This window comes from Peromyscus californicus, unplaced genomic scaffold (genome assembly GCF_007827085.1).
Source record: "Peromyscus californicus insignis strain IS unplaced genomic scaffold, ASM782708v3 Scaffold_4__1_contigs__length_199733344, whole genome shotgun sequence".
Taxonomy (NCBI): Eukaryota; Metazoa; Chordata; class Mammalia; order Rodentia; family Cricetidae; genus Peromyscus; species Peromyscus californicus.
This window is the reverse complement of record NW_026294562.1, coordinates 176263824-176280857: the sequence shown is the minus strand read 5'-3', so window position 1 is coordinate 176280857 and position 17034 is coordinate 176263824. Positions and strand designations below refer to the sequence as shown.

Genomic DNA, 17034 nt, shown 5'->3' with positions numbered 1-17034 from the left:
CCTTCCCAGACCCTTACAAATCATTTCTGTCCCTTCCTCTTGCTCAAGAAAAATTTGTGGTTAATGAGCCTCAGAAAAGAGAACTGAAAGTCAAAAGTAAAAGCGTAGAGGTGTCAGGAAAGAGTGGGTGTGGTCTGCCCACACCACTCTTCCCAAGTCTAGTCAAACAGCACACGTCTGAAACAGTCAGGTTCTGGTGCCCTGTGCCTCCTGCTGAAGGACTTCACACACACACACACACACACACACACACACACACACACACACACACACACACACAGAACCACTTCCGTGTTTCAGTAGGTGGTGGAGCATGAACAGGGTGGAGTCTCAAAGGGAAAAAGAGGCCACAGGACATCTCGGCCTAGCACTAGTCCCTGGAGATGTCGCCACCACGGGTGCTGCTGTGCCTGCTGTTCCTGGGGAATCTGGAGCATGCAGGGGCCACACTGATACGGTATGGAGACCCCCACCCCACTCCTGACAGATTCCCACCACTTGCCCTTTAAGGCTGGGGCTGGCCTTGGTGCCACAAGAGTCCAACTTCTTTTTCAGGGTCCCCAGACTTTACTCCTTTTTAAAACGAGTGTGTGTGTGTGTGTGTGTGTGTGTGTGTGTGTGTGTGTGTGTGTGTGTGTGATGGTGCATGCAGGGAGGTCAGAGGACAAAAAGTAGGTTCTCTGAATCCAGCTCAGGTTCCGATTGTGAGGTTTGGCAGCAAGGTTCCTTATCCTCTGAGTCATCTTAAAGACCTGGGTCTCCAACTCTCAAACTGGGGTCTCCACCCTGAGAAATTCAGCATCATACCTCCGAGTAGCCCACACTTTTTGGTTGTTTGGTTGGTTTTTGTCCAGACTGGGTCTCATGTAGCCCAGGCTGGCCTCAAACTCCCCATGTAGCTAACAATGACCTTGAACTCTGGGTTCTATTGCTTCCTCCTCCCAAGTGCAGGAATTCCTGGGAAGAGAACTTGGGGGTTTGTGCTCTGCAAGGACCCACTGATCCACATCCTTTGCCCCAGCCCCAGCCCCACATTCTTTTTAAAGACAGGGTCTCACTGTGTAACTCTGGCTGTCCTGGAACTCACTATGTAAAACAGACTGGCCGTGAACTCATAGAGATCCCCCTGTCTCTGTCTCTGAAGTGCTGAGATTAAAGTCATGGGCCATCATATATTTTTTTTTCCAAGACAGGGTTTCTCTGTGTAGTTTTGGTGCCTGTCCTGGATCTCCCTCTGTAGCCCAGGCTGGCCTCGAACTCACAGAGATCCTCCTGGCTCTGCCTCCGGAGTGCCTCCGGAGTGCTGGGATTAAAGGCGTGTGCCACCACCCGGCTTTTACTTTATCTGGCCTTTACAGGAGTTGTGGGTATTTGAACTTTTGGGGATTTGAACTCGGACCTTTGTGCTTGTGTGGCAAGTGCTCTACCCACTGGTCCATCTCCCAGCCCTGGGCCACCACATGTCCAGGGTACTCATTTGGCTAGGTGGGGTGGAGTGGTAGCCCAGCTTTCAGGGAGGCTGAGGCAGGAAGGTGGAGTTCAAAGGTAAGGAGATGCTGTCTCCAGAAACCAAGAGCTAGGGCTGTGGCTCAGCGGGGAAACGCTTGTCTAGTAAACACCAGGGCCTCCATTCAATGTCCAGCGCCACAAGGTAAAACATCTCTGGTCCTGAGGCCCAGGACTGGTTACCCTCCTTATCCAATCAGGATATATTTTGTGCGGAGTTTCCTTGGACCTAAGCCCTGGTGATCTGGCTTTAAGGCTCAAGCTTTCCCCCCATTTCTTGGAGACCATTGTCTGTGGTCTGGAAACTTTGACACCCCAGATTCTCAGCTTCTGAGCATGCCTGTTTCAGGGAGGCCTCCCCATGAGTGACCCCCAACACCTTGTCTCTGATTCTTCCCAATTTCTCCCCTTCTTTTCTTATACCACTCCCAACTCTTGATGGGGGCACCTTTCCAGAAAGCGTTTCTTGTCTTCACACTTGAGACACTCTAAGGCCTCTTCAGGCTGAATCACGGGGCTGGGTGTGGTGTTAAGGGTGATCAGTGGCCAGAGGGCTACTATGCCTGGTTCTACTAACCTGTTTTGGTTTTTATTTGCTTTTTTTTTAAGATTTATTTATTTATTATGTATATAATGGTCTGTCTGCACGCATCCCTGCAGGCCAGAAGAGGGCTCCAGATCTCATTACAGATGGTTGTGAGCCACCATGTGGGTGCTGGGAATTGAATTCAGGACCCCTGGAAGAGGAGCCAGTGCTCTTAACCTCTGAGCCATCTCTCCAGCCCTTTTGTTTGCTTTTTAAAAAAATCTGTTTATTGTACTGTGGGGTACATGTGCATGCGCAGTACATGTGTGGAAGTCAGGGGACATCTTTTAGGAAGGAATAAGTTCTCTCTACCTTACGGGCCCTAGGATTGAACTCAGGTCATCAGACTTGGCAACAGTTCCTCTGCCCTTTGAGCCATCGCATCAGTGCTGATTCTCCCTCTCCCTCTCCCTCTTCCTTTCTTTTTGTGGTCTCATGTAGTCCAGACTAGCCATAAACTGGATGTATAGCCAAGGATGAGCTTCTGATTCTCCTGCCTCAACCATTCCAGGTGTTCACCACCATGCCTGCTTTATGGGGTCATGAGAGAGAAAGCCAGGCTTCTTGTATGCTAGGTGAACCCTACCAACTGAGCCACACCCCCAACCCCCTTTAATCTGATATTTTAACCCAATCCACAGACTTCCAAGTCCACACCAAGAGCTGTGGATATACACTACTCTCTCAGGGCCAAGAGCAGAGGAAACACCTAGGTCATTCTGGGACACACTCAATCCCAACACGATCTACCCTAGGCTAGCAAAACAGAACTAGGAGACCTACATTTGAACTAGCCTTTTGATCAGGCCTAGAGAAGCCCTCAGCTCAAGGGCCAAGTTCAACATATCTTCAAACAGCTTTTGTAAAGGGATCTTAAGGAAGCCCCACCCACCATCCATTTGCACATGGCTCTCACTGCTTAACTGCCATGTAAACAAGTTGGGTTTTGTTGTTATTTTTGGATTTTGTTTGTTTGTTTTTTTGTTTTTCCGAGACAGGGTTTCACTGTGTAACTTTGGTGCCTGTCCTGGAACTCATTCTGTAGACCAGGCTGGCCTCGAACTCACAGAGATCTGCCTGGCCCTGCCTCCCGAGTGCTGGGATTAAAGGCATGCGCCACCATCGCCCGGCTTATTTTTGGATTTTTTTTAGATTGAAAAAAAATATATGCATGAGTGTTTTGCCTTGTTTTAGGGTTTCTATTTGCTGTGATAAACACCATGACCAAAAGCAACTTGGGGAGGAAAGGGTTTATTTCAGTTTATAATTTTCAGGTCATACTCCATCAGTGAGGGAAGTCAGTGCAGAGTGATGCAGAGCCCCTGAAGGAATTCTGCTTACTAGCTTTCTCTCAGCCTGCTTTTTCTGCTCACTAGCCTTTTGCTCAGCCTGCTTTCTTACACATGCCAAGACCACATGACCAGGGACGGCACTTCCCACAGTAATCATCAATCAAGAGAATGCACCAGTCTTGTCCACAAGCCAACCAAGTGGGGCATTTTCTCAACTGAGTTCCCCTCTTCCAAAATAAGTCTAGTTTATGTCAAGTTGACATAAACTAGCCAGCACAACTGACTCCTTGTCAATTTGACACAAAAACACATCAGTGTTAAACCATAACCTTTCCTTTTTTTGTTCATCCCCAAGATCTCATATTAATATTAATATCTCAAGATTAAAACATCCTAACTTTTAAAAGTACCACAGTCTTTAAAACTCCAAACTCTTTAAAAGTTCAGTCTTCAGCTGGGCAGTGATGGCCCACACCTTTAATCCCAGGACTCGAGAAACAGAGGCAGGTGGATCTCTGTGAGTTCCAGGCCAGCCTGGTCTACAGAGTGAGTTCCAGAACAACCAGGGCTACACAGAGAAACCCTGTCTCGAAAAACAGAACAAAAAAGAAAAATTCAGTCTTCTAAAAATACCCAAACTCTCCTTCAAAGTTCAAGCCTCTAAAATAATCACAGTCTCTAAAACATCCGTAGTCTCCTTAAAATTCCAAAGTCTCTTTAAAAGTTCAAAGTCTCAACTATGGGCATCTGTTAAATGAAAACAAAATATTTCCTTATTCCCAGAAGAGCCAGGGCACAGCCACAGTGAAAGCAAAGCAAAATCAAAGTCAGCAGTGTGAAATCAGTGCCAGACATCTGGGACTCACGTTCTAGGCTCCAGAGGGCTTGCACAGCACACACACACACGGCTCATCTCCTAAGCTCAGGCAGGCTCCACTCCACAACTGCTGTGCTCATCCCTTGGTGCTCATCCCTTGGTGCTCATCCCTTGGTGCTCATCCCTTGGTGCTCATCCCTTGGTACTAGCACCTCCAAAATGCTGGGTCTCTGCAGCTGGGCTACATCTTTACCAATAGCCTCTTTGGGGCGCTCTTCAGGGACTCTGACCCTGCCATATGGTGCTGAGCCTCACCTACTCTCCATGATCCCTTCAATCCTGGGGCTTGGACTGCCACTGAGGCTGCCCCTTCACCAATGGCTTCTTCTGCTGCTCACAGAGCCTTGCCTCAGCTCCATGACTCCTCCATGCCTTCAAAAACAGTCTCACTCTGGAAACTCGTACACATTGCCAAGTTTGGCTAGCAGCACAAGGTACATCTGTACCTCCCTCTGGACCATAGTTTCTATGTGTGGAACCTGAGGAAGCACTTCCCAGAAGATTTCACCCCAGTGACGCTGCTTCCTTCTCTTCTTCCTCCTCCTCTTCCTCTTCTTCAGCAGGGTCTCACTGTGTAGCCCTGGTTGACCTGGAACTCTCTATGAAGACCAGGCTGGTCTTGAATTTACAGAGATCTGCCTGCCTGACACTCAATATCTGCTGGGATTAAAGGTATGCAGCACCATGCTGGAACCTGGTCTCTTTTTAATTACTGCTAATTTCTCAACTCCAGCTAACCAGCATCAATTGTCTCTGCAAAGCGAAGTTTCATAGTTCTTAATTAAAAATATCACATAAGTGGCCTTGACAGAGTTTGTTGTTGCTGTTCTGGTTTGGTTTTTCGAAACAGGGTTTCTCTGTGTAGTCCTGGATGACCTAAAACTCACTCTGTAGACCAAGCAGGCCTCCAGCTCACAGAGATCCGCCTGCCTCTACCTCCTGAGTGCTGGGATTAAAGGCGTGCGCCACCACCGTACAAGCCAGACCTCTATAGTCTGAGTTGCTTTCAACAAGCTTAGCTTCCAAGTTCCTGCAAAACAGCCCACTGAGCTCTGAGTACTCAACAGCTTTTTTTTTTAAAGATTTTTTTTATTAAAGATTTATTTATTATGTATACAGTGTTCTGTTTGTATGTATCCCTGCAGGCCAGAAGAGGGAGCCAGATCTCATTACAGATGGTTGTAAGTCACCATGTGGGTGCTGGGAATTGAACCTCTGGAAGAGCAGCCAGTGCTCTTAACCTCTGAGCCATCTCTCCAGCCCCTCAATAGCTTTTTCAGCCAAAAGTCCACCACAATCCTTCCCAAAACACAAAGTCAGATCTGTCACAGCAATGCCCCATGAACCTGGCACAAATTTCTATCTTAGTTAGTGTTTCTGTTGCTGTGATAAAATATCATGACCAAAAGTACGTTGGGAAAAAAGGTTTATTTCACTTTACAACTCTCAGGTCCCAGCCCATCAATGAGGGAAGTCAAAGCAGGAACCTGGAAGCAGGAACTCAAACAAAAGCCATGGAAGATCACTGCTTGCTCCTCCTGGCTTGCTCAACCTGTTTTCTTATATAACCCAGGATCACCTGCCCAGGGTTGACATATCCCATGGTGAGCTGGGACCTCCCACATCAAAAAAATGCACCATAGGTATGCCCACAGGACTATCTGATGAGGGCATTTTCTCAACTGAGGTTCCTTCTTCCAAACTGATTCTAGCTCTGTCAGGTTGACATAGAAACTAGCCAGCACATGCCTGCACATGTATGTATGTGCACTGTGTACATGCCTGGTGCCCACAGAGGCTAGAAGAGGGCCCTGGATCCCATGAAACTAGAATTACAGATGGTTATGGGCCACCATGTGGGTACTGGGACTCCATCCTGGGTCCTCTGGAAGAGCAAGGATGCTCTTGCCAGCTGAGCCAGCTCTCCAACCACGATTTTTATTACTAGTCTTAGTCTGTAGGCCAGGGTGGTTTGGAACTCATGGCAATCCTATTATGTCAGGGATTGTATATGGATTAGAGGCTTTCAACACCATAGTTATTTATGACAGAGGCTGAGGACAGGATACTGCCACCAGTCATCAGACACCACTCTGAAGCAGAGGCAGGAGAACTGCTACAAGTTTGAAGCCAGCCAGGGCTATATAGCAAGACCTGGTCTCCCTCCCCACTACCCACCCCCAACAGAGAAAGAAAGGTGCGTCCAACACCACTGATCTAATGGACCAGGCTTCATGCTAATTCTGAGAAACACTGGCGGTGGGGGCTCCTTCCCCTTTCGTGGTGCTGGAGCTGGGTCTGGTCTACTTATGTTTCACAGAAGAGCGAGCTCAACCCACCACTTCTCCAGTCAGACTGTCCTTACCAAGCAGATCTTCCTGTCAACTATTGAAGGAGAAGTTGCCGTTGTTGCGTTCAAAGATGTGGCCAGAGTTTTCTTCCTTCTTTCTGCCTCCTTTACTTCCTGGGAGTTTCTTTTTTGTTATCTTTTTTTTTCTTCCCTTTGTGGTACTGAAGACTGAACCCACAGTCTTGTGCATGTTAGGTAAACACTCTACCACTGAGCCACACCCCCAGCCCCTCACTGGGGGATTCTAGGCAGGGGCTCTACCACTGAGCCACACCCCCAGCCCCTCACTGGGGGATTCTAGGCAAGTGCTCTACCACTGAGCCACACCCCCAGCCCCTCACTGGGGGATTCTAGGCAGGGGCTCTACCACTGAGCCACACCCCCAGCCCCTCACTGGGAGATTCTAGGCAGGGGCTCTAACACTGAGCTACACTCCAGCCCCTCACTGGGGGATTCTAGGCAGGGGCTCTACCACTGAGCCACACCCCAGCCCCTCACTGGGGGATTCTAGGCAGGTGCTCTACCTCCAAGTCATTTCTCAATACCTCTTTTTACTTTAAAAAAAAAATCATCTTTAAAAACATCTATATTCTTGGACTGGAGACATAGCTTAGTGGTTAAGAGCACTGGCTGCTCTTCCAGAGGACCTGGGTTCAGTTCCCACCACCTACATGACAGCTCACAATTGTCTGTAACTTCAGTTCCAGGAGATCTAGCACACTCACACAGACATACATGTAGGCAAAACACTCAATGCACATTAAAAAAAAATCTTGGCTGGGCGGTGGTGGCGCACGCCTTTAATCCCAGCACTCCAGAGGCAGAGGTAGGCAGCTCTCTATAAATTGAAGGCCAGCCTGGTCTACAGACTGAGTTCCAGGACAGTCATGGCTACATAGTGAGACCTAGTTCAAAATAGACAAATAAATGAGACCACTCACAAACCAACTTTATGTTCCTCTTTTGCATGTGACTGTGTTGCAGAGAAGTTTATACTTTTTTATTACATTTATTTATTGTGTGTGTGCATGTACATTTATTTAATGTGTATGTGTGTGTGCGAATACATTTATTTAGTGTGTGTGTGTGTGTGTGTGTGTGTGTGTGTGTGTGTGTGCATGCTTGTATAAGTGCATGTGGAGGTCTGAGGACAACGTGCAGAAATCAGTTCTCTCCTTCTACCCTGTAGGTCTGGGGATCAAATTCAGGTCCTCAGCTTTACTCACTGAGCCGTCCTGCGGGCTGCAAGTCTCTCATCAGTGTGCCCCTTTCTGCCATGCTTAGGAAAGCCTCCCTCTTCTCAGTTAGGGTCTGGATTTTTTTTTTTTTTTTTTCGGAGCTGAGGACCGAACCCAGGGCCTTGTGCTTGCTAGGCAAGCACTCTACCACTGAGCTAAATCCCCAACCTCAGCTAGGTTCTATATTTATTTCTATTGTCCTTAGAATTTTCCCACCAAGTCTTTGCCACATCTGTGATTTATCTTACCATGAAGGGTGAAATTAGGCTTTGGCGTTTAAATCCCCCACCCCCAAGCATGGGGAACAGAGTCTCACCAGCATGCATGAAGTCACCAAGAATTCACATCACAATGGCAGATTTTTAGCCCCCCACCCTCTCACTGAGGTCCACATAAAAAATTGACAATGAAGGGCTGGAGAGATGGTTCAGTGGTTAGGTGCACTTGCTGCTCTTCCAGAAGACCCAGATTTGATTTCCAGCACTCACATGGCAGCTAACAACTGTCTGAAACTTTGGTTTTAGGGGATCTGACACCCTCTTCTGGCCTCTGCAGGCACCAGACATGTACACAGTGCACAGATACACATGCAGACAAAACACTCATACACATAAAATAAAAGATTTTTAAATCTCAAAAAAAATGTATATGTAATGTCAAACCAGAGTTTCCTTTTTTGTTTCTTCTGGCAGTACAGAATTGAAATTACAGCTTAATTCCTGCTAAAGTTACATGTAATTTAAATACTATATATATTTGTTTGCTTTTGGTTTTCCGAGACAGGGTTTCTCTGTGTAGCCCTGACTGTTCTGGATCTCACTCTGTAGACCAGGCTGGCCTCGAACTCACAGAGATCCACCTGCCTCTGCCTCCCGAGTGCTGGGATTAAAGGCGTGCACCACCACTGCCTGGCCTATAATATTATATACACACACACACACACACACACACACACACACTTTCAATCACTATTTTTAATTATATGCTTATATGTGAGTCTTCATGTAGGTGTGTGCAGGTAAGTTCAGTGCCAGAAGTGGGTATTGGATCTCTTAAAGCTAGAATTACAGGTGGTTGTGAAATTCCCGATATGGGTATTGGGAACTGATCTCAGGTTCTCTGCTAGATCCCAAGCGTTCTTAACCACTGAACCATCTCTGCCGCTTCCCCTTCCCATCATTTTTTGGTGTGTGCAATCTTTGGAACCTGCTGGGAATGGGACAGCTTTCCTTAAAGCACCTGGATAGCGGTGGGCCTTTGAGTCCGCACCCCGGGGATGCGTGGCTTTCTCTGAGGGCTGTGAAGTTGCCCTCAGCAGCATTCCTTGGTCATTGTTGAGCTGCGGGACCCCGGGGATGGTTACCTTCCGGTCCAATGGAGGGCATCTATCACACGAAGGTCTCCTGGATGCATGGCTTTTTCACTGTCCAAATTCTCTCTCTCTAGAGTCCCTCTTCGCCGAGTCCACCCTGGACACAGGATCTTAAGCCCACTGAATGGATGGGGACAGCCAGCAGAGCCTCCTAAGGCCCCCACCTCTGGTGAAAAGCCCATCTTTGTGCCCCTGTCCAAGTTCATGAACGTGAGTCCCAGCCCCCACATTCCCGCCCTTGAGGCAGACTACCCAACTCTTCATTTATCCTGTGCTCCCTTGTACCACCAGACCCAGTATTTTGGAGACATTGGTTTGGGAACGCCTCCTCAGAACTTCACAGTGGTCTTTGACACGGGTTCTTCCAATTTCTGGGTCCCATCCACGAGATGCCATTTCTTCAGTTTGCCCTGCTGTGAGCTCCCCCGGGAAGAAGGCCAAAAGGGGTGATGGGAGAAGAGGGGCTGTCCTTGCAGGTGCTGAGTCTCCCATCCCCCGAGTGACACCTATTTTATCTCCTGAATTAGGGTTTCACCATCGTTTCAATCCCAAGGCCTCCAGCTCCTTTCGGCCCAATGGGACCAAGTTTGCCATTCAGTATGGGACTGGGCGGCTGAACGGAATCCTGAGCCAGGAGAATCTGACTGTGGGTGACTTCAGCCACACAAGACTTCAGCTTAGAACCTAGGGTCTACCACCACCTGGTTCAGGGAGGGGCTTGAAGAGGCAGGCCCTCCTGGGACACGGGGAAGGATTCTTGAGAGGAGGTGGGGTCTCCTAGGGACAGGATGAGGGGCCTGATCTGCTGGTCAAGGGGTGGAGCTTCTTAGAAAGAGGTGGGGTCTCCTAGGAAAGGAGATAGGATTTCTAGAGAAGAGATGGGATCTCCTTAGCAAGAGAATGGGGCTTCTTGTGAAGGGGTGGGGCCTCTTGAGAAAGGGGGTGGGACTTCTAAAAAAGGAGGCTTCCTTTGCAAAATAAGCATGGCCTCCCCAGAAGTGGAGCTTCCTGAGTAGTGGGGCAGAACTTCCCAAGCAAATGTTTATGGTTTCTTGGGAAGAGGCTTGGATTCTCATGTAGACCATCTAGATTCTTTTCCCAATGCCTCCAAGCAGGTTCTCAGCCATAGGAGGGTAATGTCTTTCTAGAAGTAACTGGTCCCACTTCAATTTATCCCTAGATTGGGGGAATCTACGGTGCCTCTGTGACATTTGGAGAGGCTCTGTGGGAGCCCAGCCTGGTCTTGGCTTTTGCTCGCTTTGATGGGATCCTGGGCCTCGGTTTCCCAACTCTGGCTGTGGGAGGAGTTCAGCCTCCACTGGACAGGATGGTGGAGCAGGGGCTGCTGGAGAAGCCCATCTTCTCCTTTTACCTCAACAGGTATTGGATGGGAGTTGTCTCCATACCCAATAGTCCAGCTGTTGCTAAAATCCTTTCCCTTAGGAGGTCCCAATACCTAGGCACCCTCCCACTACAGTTCACTCTGGGGAACCAATGAGTGCATTCAGCTTCCTTACAGAGCATAGGTGAGGAGTTACAGCGGTGGGTGCTCCTCCCCCTAAAAGGCTGCCCCAGTGGGGATGGGGGGGTTCCTTGTAGCTCCATAGATGGAGCTTCCCTTAATCTACATACTCTAGTCCCTCTCCCAGGCCACTGGCAGTTGAGGCAGAGTTGCATAGGAGGGAACAGCTGGATACTCAGGTGAGGGTCTCATGACCCTCCTCATCCTTCCATGTAAACAGTCAACAAGCCCATCTGGGATGAACTTTTTCAAGGGGCCACAGTTTAACTCCCAAGATAGTGGTTGTTTGGCTTGGCACACAGTTACAACACCACCCCGGAGAAAACTCCTTCAGAAAGTCCCATTATTAACACAGGAAGTCCAGTGGTCCTTGAAGGAAGTCAGCCTCCCAACACAAGAGCTTTCACTTACATTCAGGAAAGTGCTTACCCAATATAGAAACACAAGACGAAACCCCACAACCTAAGTGGCAACTCAGGACATACCAATGAAACTCACCATGGGTTCACAATGCCCCAGGTTTTGAAATCAAACAGGAAATTCCATGCCCAATCAACAAGTACTCCACTTAAGGACTCTTGCTTCACCTCAAAGAGAGCTCATACTCTGCTGGAGAGCCCTGCCTAGAGTTAGGATCACTCACTATTCATCAGCTTTTAGGAGGCACAACTGTATACTTAAAAGCCCCCCTCAGTACCAGACATGGTGGTGCACGCCTGTCATCCCAACACTTGGGAGGTGGAAGAGGGAGGAGGATCAAGAGTTCAAGGTCATCCTTGTCTTGTTTCCAGTCCCCATACTTAGGACCTGCCCATACCCCTCTACCCTATTGTCTTGGTTAGGGTTACTATTGCTGTGATGAAACACCACAACCAAAAGCAAGTTGGAGAGGCAAGGTTTATTTGGCTTACACTTCCACATCACTGTTCATCACTGAAGGAAGTCAGGACAGGAACTCAAACAGGAGGAACCTGGACACAGGAGCTGATGCAAAGGCCCTGGAGGGGTGCTGCTTACTGGCTTGCTCCCGCATAGCTTGCTCAGCCTGCTTTCTAATCAGGCCAGAGGAGGCCTCACTCACAACAGGCTGTGTCCTCCCACATCAAACACTAAGGCCCTACAGACCTGCCTATAGCCCAATCTTATTGAGGTATTTTGTCAGTTGAGGTTCCCCACTCTCCAGTGACTCTAGCTAGTGTCAAGTTGACATAAAACTAGCTAGCACACCCACCTAGAAGCCAACTGGCAGGAAGTCCCATCTCTGGCCACCTCTGGGACCAATAAATGGAAATACCAGCCTCTTACTTCACTTTGCCTCTGCAGAGATTCTGAAGGGTCTAATGGAGGAGAGCTGGTCCTGGGGGGCTCAGACCCAGCCCACTACCTACCTCCCCTCACCTTCATACCAGTCACCATCCCCGCCTACTGGCAGGTCCACATGGAGAGGTGAGGAACTTGGACTCGTGGGGCTTGAGCTGAGGGTCTGGACACCCAGGCCCTGCCTCTGACAACAGCTCCTGTGCCATCCTCCCTCACAGTGTGAAGGTTGGTACAGGGCTGACTCTTTGTACCCAGGGCTGTGGTGCCATCCTAGACACAGGAACATCTCTAATCACAGGACCTAGTGAGGAGATCCAGGCCTTGAATAAGGCCATTGGGGGATTTCCCTTCCTGGCTGGGCAGGTGAGACTACTCCTGGTTCTGATGGGTGTGCTTCAGAGGATCTTGGGGGTTTGGTGGGCAGCTGCGGCCTAAAGGATGAAAGCAGGTAACCAGGAAGTAAATGAGGAAGGGCAGGTGGATCTGGAGGTCCCAGTGATGAGGTGGAAGGCAGTAGGAGGAAGCTAACATGCTTTCCAGGTGGGTGGGAGAGAAAAATGTAGAACTGGATTTAATAGGAGAAGCCTACCTAACAGGCCTTTCTACAGGAGGTCCTGAATACCTGACTGCCCAATATATGCTGTACTCTAGAGCACTAGGGATCCACCCAAGACACGTGAGCAGAGCAGGAATCATCTGCCCACCTGCACTGTTCCTCTTCTTCTGCAGTACCTCATTCAGTGTTCCAAGATCCCAGAGCTTCCCCCTGTCTCCTTCTGCCTTGGTGGAGTCTGGTTTAACCTCACAGGCCAGGACTATGTCATTAAGGTAAGGCGACTGCCATAGTGACATCAGAGTAACAAAACTGAGCTTGCGAGGGTAGAGCGGGGGCTCTCCCTTCACCAGGGCTGGATATCCAACACAGGAACTTTGCCTTTAGAGAAGGTCTCACTGTGTAGCTTTGGCAGACCCAGACCTGCTAATATAGACCAGGTTGACCTCAAACTCAGAGTTCCTCCTGTCTCTTTCTCAAGTGCTGGGATTAAAGGTGTGCACCAACATACCCAGCCTGAACTTTGTTTGCCTTTCTTCTTCTCTCCCTTTCAACGATTTTTATTTATTTTCTGTATTGCGCACTTGATTACAGCATGTGTGTAGAAGTCAGAAGACAATTTGAAGGAATCTGTTTTCTCTTACTATGGGGGGGGGGGGCGGTCTGAGGACTGAACTCGGGTTGACACACTTAGCAGCAAGTACCTTTACCAGCTGAGCCATTTCGTCGCTCCCCTTTCTTTTCTTTCCCTTTTCTTTTTCTTTCTTTCTTTTTTTTTTTTTAAATGGGTTTAAGTATGTAGCCCAGGCAGGTCTTGAACTCCCCATCCTCCTGCCTGAGTCTCCCGAGTGCTGAGATCACTGGATGGTGGCACTATGCCCAGCTAGCAACACTCCTTGTCCTCTTCTGGGTGCAGAGGGGACAATCAATCAAACTCGGATTCCAGTGACACCCAATTTCCTCCGTGTTGTCACCTTGCAGATTCTTAAGAGCGAGGTTGGCTTGTGCCTGCTGGGCTTCCAGGCCTTGGACATTCCGAAGCCTGCAGGACCCCTCTGGATCCTCGGAGACGTCTTTTTGGGGCCCTACGTGGCCGTCTTCGACCGAGGAGACAAAAACATCGGCCCGCGCGTGGGTCTGGCGCGTGCTCGGTCTCGTGCAACGGGACCGGAAGAAAGAAGGGTTGCGCAGGCGCAGTTCCTCAGAGGACGGCCTAGTTAGGGTACATGCACAGGGTACAGGGCCACGGAGGCTAGCGTCTTTCCAATTAAAAAAAAAAATCCACTTTCCATTGAAGGAACCCACTTTGGTCACTTTCGGGAAGGGAAAAATGAATGTCTGACCTCTGGAGTTGAGAAAGAGGTGGGAGGGAAGAGAAGCATCCTACTTCGCGCTCAGCCCGCCAGCGAGAGGTCCGGGAACAACAATCCCCATGAAGCCTCTGGCCTCCACTACCGGTGGTCAAAGGCCCGCTCACCGCGGAGCATCACGGATTTTGTAGTCCTCTCCCTGTTGGCGTCCCGCAGAGGGCGGCCACAGCCACAACAAATGTGGGAGGCGACAAGTCACGATGACAGCGACAGGTGGCAGTGGGGGTGAAGTCGACAAAGGGTTTGTTTTAAGGAGAGAGGTCACCATCCTGCGGACCTTGTGTGTCCTACCTTCTCCCTGGGGATTCCAGGGCCCCTGGGTCTGTCATAAAGGCGGACCTTGAAGACCCTCCTCCAGTGGGATGTCATAGCCTCCACCTGCAGTCCCTTGCTGCCCAGAGGTGCTGGGGCCTGGTCACCACTCCCCCACCGCCAGATCCCTTCAGTTCCTTCCTCGCCTAGACTTGGGGTGAGTATTGAGGGAGGGGCCAGGGGCTCAAGTTCTGGGCTTGAAAGACAGTCTATAGCTCAGCTTGTGAGACAGGGGACTCGGGAGACAGGCAGGACCAAAGACTGCAGCGGAAGGATCCCCCTGAATTCAGAGCTTGGGAGCGGGGGGGGGGGGGGGGGGGGGCGGGGGGGGGAAGGTACTTGTGGGTTTTTTGTTTGTTTGGTTTTGGTTTTTCAAGACAGGATTACTGTAGCCCTGGCTGACCTGGAACTCAATCTGTAGACCAGGCTGGCCTGGAACTGACGGAGATACACCTGCCTCTGCCTCCCTAGTGCTGGGATTGAAGGCATGTGCCACCACCGCCCAGCTGTGTTTGGGGGGGGAGGGAGGGAACCGTCCAGCTGTGGAGGGGGAGGGGGGCGGGCAGGGAGGCATAGGCAGTGAGTCTCCACAGTCTCAGCTTCACTGAGACTCTTTCTTGGATTTTGCACTAATGGGAAGGGAGGTAGGGGGCGGAGCAAAAAGTAATCTTAGAAGTCCAGGAGGGGGAGAACTGGCCTCTAGTGACTTGGCTTTGGGAATAGGGGAGGGGCAGCAGGAGGGGACGCCAGGGATGACAGAGGGTGTCCAGGGAAAGGATGAGGATGTGTGAGGTGGACAGGACTGAGAAGTCTCAAGAAGTGGGCAGACATCCTTCCTGCATCCCCTAAACTCAGTTTGATTCTGTTCCCCTCTGGATGCCCCATCCAGTCTATGGTCAAAGGGTGGTGATTCTCTAATGACCAATCCCTCTCCCCATGCCCTGGGGAGTGCAGCAGGCTTTTTCATGACTCTCCTAAATCATGACATGGAGACTTATTATTAATTATGAGTGCTCAGCCTTATCTTATGCTTGTCCCATTAGCTTTTTGTTTGTTTGTTTGTTTTTGTTTTTGTTTTCTGAGACAGGGTTTCTCTGTGTAGTTTTTGGTGCCTGTCCTGGAGCTCGCTTTGGAGACCAGGCTGGCCTCAAACTCACAGAGATCCACCTGCCTCTGCCTCCCGAGTGCTGGGATTAAAGGCGTGCGCCACCACCGCCCGGCTCCCATTAGCTCTTATAACTTAATTTAACCTGTTTCTCTTCATCTACATTTTGCCTCAGGACTTTTTACCTTTCATGCTTCCTCTGTGTCTGTCTGTCTGGCAGCTAACTGGCTGGCCCCAGGTGGCTCCCTGTCTTTCTCTCTTTTTCTCTCTCTTCTTCCCCAAGCCTAGATTCCTACTTACTCTCTCTGCCCACTAGCCCCACCTATCCCTATACTGCCTGGCTATTGGCTGTTCAGCTTTTTATTAGACCAATCAGGTGCCTTAGGCAGACAAGGTGAAACAGCAGCACATCTTTACATAATTAACAAATGCAGCATAAACAAATCCTTGCCTAGTTAAACAAATCCTTACCTAGTTAAACAAATATTCCACAACAAGGGAAGCCTTGAGAGATACCCAAGTTTCCCAGGGCTCTATGAGTTTCAAACTGTTGCCTGCTCTCTATCCCCACCTTTAACCTCATAGTCTTCTCTCTGTTTCCTCCTCATCCCCATGTCTGACCTCTGGGGAAAAAAACAAAACAAAACGCAGATTTATTTGGTAACTGGATTCTGTGCCTGGCTTCTGTAAAAAGCAGAAAGTCGGGGTGGAGGTGAGGTGTGACAGAGGATTGTGACTTAGGTCCTTTTACCAGTCCATACTTCCATCCTCTAATGCATACCCAAACCCTGGGCCAGCCTGCGACCCTGTCCCCAACTGTCCTGGGACACACCCCCTCACAGCAAGTAACATGCCAGAATTAGGAGTACACAGTGGGTAGTAAGTGCCTCTTTCTATTTTCTGCCCTGGTGGGTCCATCAGAATCTCGAAGGCTCCAGAGGAGAGGGACTCGAGGGTCTGTGGTGGGTCTGCAGGACAGGCCTCACTTCCCCAACTCTACAGTGCCGCAGACTCACCTGCTGCCAGGATGGAGTGAGACTGGGGTGGGTGGAGAACCCAGAGACAGAGACGAACCAAGACCCAGCAGGAGAGAGGGAAAGAGACCCAGAGAAGACAGACAAAGGCCAAAGCAGAGACCCAAAGACAAAGAGGAACCAAGACCCAGGGAGAGAGGGCGATAGAGCCTCAGAAAGGGAGACAGATCCAGAGATCCAGAGTGAGAGGCATAGACCCAAAGGGGAAGAGATAGAGACCTAGAGAGAGGGACAAAGAGCCAGAGAAAGAGGGACTAAGGCCAGAGGAGGGAGACAAAGACCCAAAGAGAAAGGATGAGACTCACACACGGAGACAGACAGAGGCGGAGGAACCAGATTCCCAGAGTGGTGGGGACAGGAGAGACAACCGAGGAAAGGTGACAGGACACTTAAGCAGAACGGGGCTTGGGGTGGGAATACGAACCCGCACGGCGGCGCCTGCAGAGGGAGGCGACGAGCCAGCCACCGCCGCAGCCCCTGACCCGCCCTCTCCGCTCTTGCAGGCGCCTCCTCCCGCCGCAGCCTCGGCTGCAGCCACTAGCGTTCTGCGGTCCCGGCGCCTGGGACCGCCCAGGAGGCGGGGCCTGACAGCTCAGG

General features: G+C 50.0%; 1 protein-coding gene across 1 annotated transcript; it reads left to right on the top strand.

The window, feature by feature from the left end:
• The first annotated feature begins 250 nt into the window (after positions 1-250).
• Napsa (napsin A aspartic peptidase) lies at positions 251-13837 on the top strand. The gene is made up of 9 exons (XM_052714257.1): positions 251-457; positions 9296-9431; positions 9513-9636; positions 9749-9867; positions 10402-10601; positions 12067-12189; positions 12282-12426; positions 12793-12891; positions 13598-13837. Exons 1-9 carry the CDS (start codon positions 384-386, stop codon positions 13835-13837), a joined length of 1260 nt encoding a protein of 419 aa, XP_052570217.1. The 5' UTR covers positions 251-383.
• Positions 13838-17034: the final 3197 nt, after the last annotated feature.